A 6,000-nucleotide genomic window follows, 5' to 3' on the forward strand; every position below is an offset into this window, starting at 1 on the left:
TGGGGAGATGTCCAACTGCCTCGGAGGAGTCTGCTGTGCTCCCCAGCCTTCAGTCTGGCTTGCGCCTGAGCAGCGCTCCCCCATGGGAGCTCACTGACCATGAGGGGGCAGCTTCTGCATTGAGTGTCTGCTCCCTGATGGTCAGTGGGCATCATAGCAACGGTCATTCCATGGTTCGGTCGATTTGCATATTACTCTTTTATTATATAGGATGAAGATTATCATTTCAACACAAAGGTTATTTATAAGATCTTTTGACACAATCCTAACACATAATGTGGTGTGACAAAGCCACAACAATCAAGGAAGCTTGTGAAGTATTTAATTGTCTTAGGATGAATAGGACAAGTCAATCAGTCAACAGGCAGTGCCCTTTTTATATAAAACAGGATGTGATTATATATAAAATGAAAAGAATGCTATCATATTGACAAATAAAAACATTTTAGCATGCAGGTCGTTAGCTGGAAGAGTATTAACTTCTCTATCTATATTTTGATTTCTTTCCCAGAAAAAAATACAATAGCCCGGCTGGCGTGGCTTGGTGGTTGGGTGTCGACCTATGAACCAAGAGGTCATGGTTCGATTCCCAGTCAAGGCACATGCCTGGGTTGTGGGCTCGATCCCCAGTGGGGGGTGTGCTGGAGGCAGCCAATCAATGATTCTCTCTCATCATTGATGTTTCTATCTCTCTCTCCCTCTCCCTTCTTCTCTGAAATCAATAAAAATATATTTTTTAAAAAATAAACAAATAAATGAAACAAAACCATTTTTGAAGTATAATTCTCTTGCTTAAACAAATATTGAGACTCTTATATCAACATGAATGGATTAACTAACTAATTGTGGAGATCCCAAAAGCTAAAAAGTGGAGGTTCTAATGAAGTTTCAGCTATGCTTAATGCAAATACACTTTCAAGGCAGGCCTTGTGAATCATGTGAGAGACATTCTTTCACTCACCTTAAAGAGAATAGAAAGGCACATCAAGGCTAGTGATGCACACAGTGGGTATTCTGTAATCATCTGTTGACTTTATACTTAAATTTAGCCCATAGAGGTAAATATATGTAATTAATAAACCTCCTGAGAAAATTTTAGGCAAGAAAAAACAATTCCTTCTTAAAAGGTAGCTGATACAAACAGCTACAGAAATGAATATTACCCACATATTAAAAACTTAATTCACCAAAACAAATTTACTCTCTCAGACATACGTCCATTTTCTGTGCAAGAAAATGAGGTTCTCACTCAATATCTTATCATTATGAATTGTTTGAGAAACAAGAGGTTTGCATTACCCATTTTAAACAAATGTTCAAATTAACAAGTTTTCCATAACTATATGGCAAACTGTTCTATTATCCAAAGAGATACAACAAAATGGATCATTAAGAAAATATCTGCAGATTACATAGTTCTATAAATTGCTCCTCAGAACCTATTTCTAGTTTTAATTCAATCTTCTAATTTTATTAATATATATTTGCTATCTTAAAAATGCTGACTCACACATAAAAATCTTCCAATAACATCGTCATCAAGTTAGCAAAGAGGGAAAATGCTTGGGGAGGAGATTAAACCTAATGTGGCTGGTATAAATCCCATCTTTGTCAATTATTAGTTGTAGAGACTTCCCAAGTTTTTAACATCCTACTTAAATGGCAAGATTTGGCAACTGATTGAATATGACCAACAGGAGAGGCATTAGAGACGACCTGGAGGTACCTCGGCTGGGTAAGTGGAGGGACATAAGAGGAAGAGAAGTTTAGAGCAACCTAGAGATGACCATTCCATTTAGGGCAGGACAGATGGAGAGACAGAGACACCCATAAGTGGGTGGACAACAGACTACCAGGAATGTGGGTCCAGACACAAAGAAAGATTTGTATAGCATCCTCCCAGAGATTACTGGAAATCATAGGTATGCCTAATATCAGCATCAATTTTCAAAATATTTTATAAAATGTCACTTTATTTCAAAACATATCCAAATATGACATAGAAAAGTAAGCATGCATACACATTTCAATCATTTACAAACTTTTTGAATTAAAATATGAACTCTTCTAACATATGATCAATAAGATACTAATTATCATGTCTCTAATTTTTCTGACATCTGTAAACCCCTGAAATTATATGCTGCTGATGATGATAGTAATAAAATCTTACAGAGCACTTATTGCATATTAGGCATATTATCCTTCCATGTAATTTTTTCCCCATTAAAATGTCATAATTATAAAGTGGAGGTCTCATTTTCAGGACAATCAGAAAGATATATGTGCGATCCAGTTTTAACTTTCACCTCAAATCTATTGGCTAAAACTCTCACTGTGCTCTTGGTTCTTATCAGTCTTGTAGGGACAAACATGTAAGCACGGTGGAGTTTTGCCAGAGTCTCCTGATTTCGCTTTCTCCAGGCAATCTCAGTGACATGTATAGTTCCTTTTATACTTACTATCACCTCGGTTCACCCAGGTAGACTTGGTACCATCTCCTCTTCTATAAATTTACCCTCTGAGCAAAACTGTCTATTCACAACAAAACCCAGAGACCTTCCTTCTACAACTGCTCACTGAGTAAGAGGATTACTCATTCATTCACCAAATGAGGGGCCTGGATTCATTCTCTCAATTCCCATTCAGCTCTGACGGTGCCACTGGGAGGTGACACACAGCCACATCATTCCCAAACCTTTTATCCAGTTTGATTTTCTTAGAAAATATTCCTCAAAATCCAAACATGGCTTTTTCAAAAGTTGATTTTCATTTTTCTTTTCATTTTTTAAACTGGCTTCACTGTCTGTCTCTCCCGCTCCCTCGCCCTGACCCCACATGGGAAGGCCACCTGGCTGATTCCTCCAGCGCAGTTTCTGTCTTACACACACAGTGTGCAATCCCAGCCACAGAGCCATGGCTAACTAAATGCTTATCTGAATCCATGACTAGGAAGCCCATTAGGTCAGCAAGCCCCAACCCCACGGAAGTCTGACCGAGCAGTGCCCCAGCTGTGCTGGGGGAATCAGCTGCTCCCAGCATTCCCTTAAGAAGGGCCTTGGGCCTGGAATACCAGTGTGTCAGCACATATAAGGAAAAAATGGGGAACATGAAGACCAAAGGCCAACGTGAACTTTACATTTCTTCGCTCTCCTTACCCAATCCCGAAAGCACAGGAGCATAAAACAAAATGATCCTTTCAGGTGAAAAGGCTCGAACGCTAACCTTTACTGCGGCTACTGAGGAGCATTCATTCGGGTTAGGGCTCATTTTACTGAGAGGGAGAGGCGGGGGGTTCACCTTAAAAAGCAATTTTGATAGTTTTGAAAATGAAATCATTTCTTAAAATATTGCTCGTTCCCACCTAAAACCAATACCAAATAATATTAAATATAAACTATAACTAAAAAGTAAAATTAAAAACATGTATCAGTTGCTCTCAATCTCTACATTTAGCATCTGCATATTACAAATTAATTTCTCACTAGAGCATAAGTTCTAAGGAGAAAGAAGGCTCGCTTATCTTCTTTCCACAGCTGTGCCGTGGTGCCTGATGCACAGCCCACAATGACTGGCAACACAGAAAGGATCTGTGAGAAGCAGCTGAAGGAGCTTGGAAAGGGAGAGGAAAGAACACCCAGCCGAAGGACCTCGCTGCTCACTGCTAACGAGCGCAGGACACTGGGAAACTGAGATGGGAAGCCTGCTCTGCCTCACACTCTCAAAGGTGACTGCGAGGCCTGGCAAGGCCCGTCAGCAGGCGCTCGAGTCTTCACTTTTCGTGGGAAACACCTCTCCCCGGGGCCGCAGGCAGGGAATGAGCCTGCACACCCTCCAGGTCCAGGCCCGGCTGCCCGAAGCGGGAGCCAAGGGCTCCCGGCCAGCGGAGCACAAGCCCTGTGGCTGGTGGGAAAGGCGATGTGCTGGGGTGTCAAACACAAACAGCTTTTGTGAAGATAGGGACCAAGAGAGAACATAAAACAGCCCATTGATAAATTATTTTATGTCAATTACATGTTAAAATCCTACTTTGAATATATTGGTATAAACAAAATATATTGTTAAAATTAATTTCACCCATTTATTTCTAGTTTTCCTAAGGTGACTTAAAAAACGTGAAAATGTTTATGTGGTTCATACTGTATCTCTACTCCAGCTCTAATCCAGGCTGACAAAGAGATGCCACCAGAGAGAAAGTCCACTGACATAGACAGCGGGACCTGACTCCTCATTTCTTAATCTTAACTGGAGAAACTGGTTAGACTGTCTGCCCTGTACAATCTCCCTTAAAGAAACACAACAGGGCCTGGCTGGTGTGGCCAGCTGGTTGGGCATGCCCTGTGCATAGGGCTCTCTTGCCTTTGCAACTCCAAGTCCCCACTGGATCTGTCACTGAGTATAACCCACAGCACAGCGAGGTAACTGGTGGGAAACCGCAGCCTGTGCGTTCACTACTCGGGGCAACGCATTCCACCGGGAGGGTGAGCTTACTCAGTTTCTTAGCGGCCTCCAGAGCTTCCTTCGCAGTGTCCACTACAAAGAACCTCTGAACTTTCACTCCGTTGTCGGCCATCAGCTTCTTGCTCTGGTACTCCTGCAGGTTCAGCCATCGTCTGGGGGTAAAGTGGGCTGCCTAGAGAAATTGGGGGAGAGGTGAACACATAATAACAAGCAAAATGACAGTCAACTTATATGGCCAGTCCTACAGGGACCCTCAAATGGCAGCAACACAGACTATAAACAAACAAACAAAAATCTATTTAAATTCTTCATGCTTAACTGTTTTTCTAATCAAAATGTTAAAGATAACTACACACACAAATACATCAAAATTTTAAGAAACCATGGAAAGTAAGTAAGATCGATGTCCAGTAAACAGTAATGTACCAATGTCGATTTCCTGGTTTTGGTGCTGTACTAGAACTATGTAAGATGTCCATGTTAGGAGAAGCTGGGTGAAGGAAGGGTACTCGGGACGCCTGCACTATTTTTGCAGCTCCCTGTAAGTCTACAAGTATTTTAAAATGAAAAGTTATTCTTAAAATGATAAGGACTCTATTATATAGTGTATGCCTCCCCCATCCCCACCACAAATAAATGAAGTTCACAGCAATACCTGTATGGACATTGTTAATTGTTTTTTTAACACTTTCAGGTCAATAGGCCACTGACTAATCCATTTCCTTACTGAAGTTTTTAATGGAATTTGGTATAATCATTACATGTTTAATGAGATTATCTCACACACCAGAGTTCAGTAACCTCAAAGAGTCACCATTAATTAAACTAGTTCTGAAAACTGCAACTGGTGTAGGAAAGGCAACCTTACTATCGATCAATTAGTTTCTATATGTCTTGAAAGAAAATAATCAAAGGGCAGAATGACATGAACAAAGAGATTCTTCACATTTTATCCAATAAGATCAACAGCATTCCCTATCAAATCCATGAGCCCAAATTTTAAAAGAAGAGAAGCAGGAAAAAATAAGTTCACTTAATTTAAGTTCATTTCCACCCACGAGTTATAGGATGACAATGCCATTAATGCACAAAGAAATAAAAATATCCATCACACAACTGGGCCACGGGCTGGTGGTGGAAGGCCTCCTGACACACCTCCCTGTGGTTTCCTCCAGGGCCTCGGTGGGTAGCCCAGGAGTATTACAGACTGTCAAATGGGGTCCGCAGGGCGTTGCCACGTGTTACCGGGAGCTTTCAGCACCTCTAGCGTGTCCTTAACATGGTGCCTGGTTCTGGAACCTCAAAGCTACAATGCACTCATGCAGCTCGTTTGGACAAGGCCATTCCACGGAGGCTCCAGCACCTCGCAGCGAGACGGGGTTCTACCCACAGGCAGAGCGGGTGTCTTCATCTTCTTTGTATCTTAATGAAGACCGTGATGGTGCTTGGCATATGGAAGATATTAAAAAAAATGCCAGTTAGATGTCCAAATGAATAAGCCCCGCCTTTTGTCCCTTTATTCAGTTCATTTTTCATTCC

The 6,000-nt window shown here is 41.4% G+C and overlaps 1 protein-coding gene across 1 annotated transcript in view; it reads right to left on the bottom strand.

Annotated features, from left to right (window-relative positions):
- SUCLG2 (succinate-CoA ligase GDP-forming beta subunit) overlaps positions 1-5,128 on the bottom strand; it is a 102,230-nt gene extending 97,102 nt beyond the window's left edge. Inside the window, exons 1-2 of the mRNA XM_014460031.2 lie at positions 5,117-5,128; positions 4,492-4,633 (exon numbers count right to left, since the gene is read on the bottom strand). Coding sequence (XP_014315517.2) covers positions 4,492-4,633; positions 5,117-5,128 — 154 coding nt within the window. The remainder of the gene's footprint in view (positions 1-4,491; positions 4,634-5,116) is intronic.
- Between the last annotated feature and the right edge of the window lie 872 nt (positions 5,129-6,000).

The sequence above is a fragment of the Myotis lucifugus genome, unplaced genomic scaffold, assembly GCF_000147115.1.
Source record: "Myotis lucifugus unplaced genomic scaffold, Myoluc2.0 scaffold_123, whole genome shotgun sequence".
NCBI lineage: Eukaryota > Metazoa > Chordata > Mammalia > Chiroptera > Vespertilionidae > Myotis > Myotis lucifugus.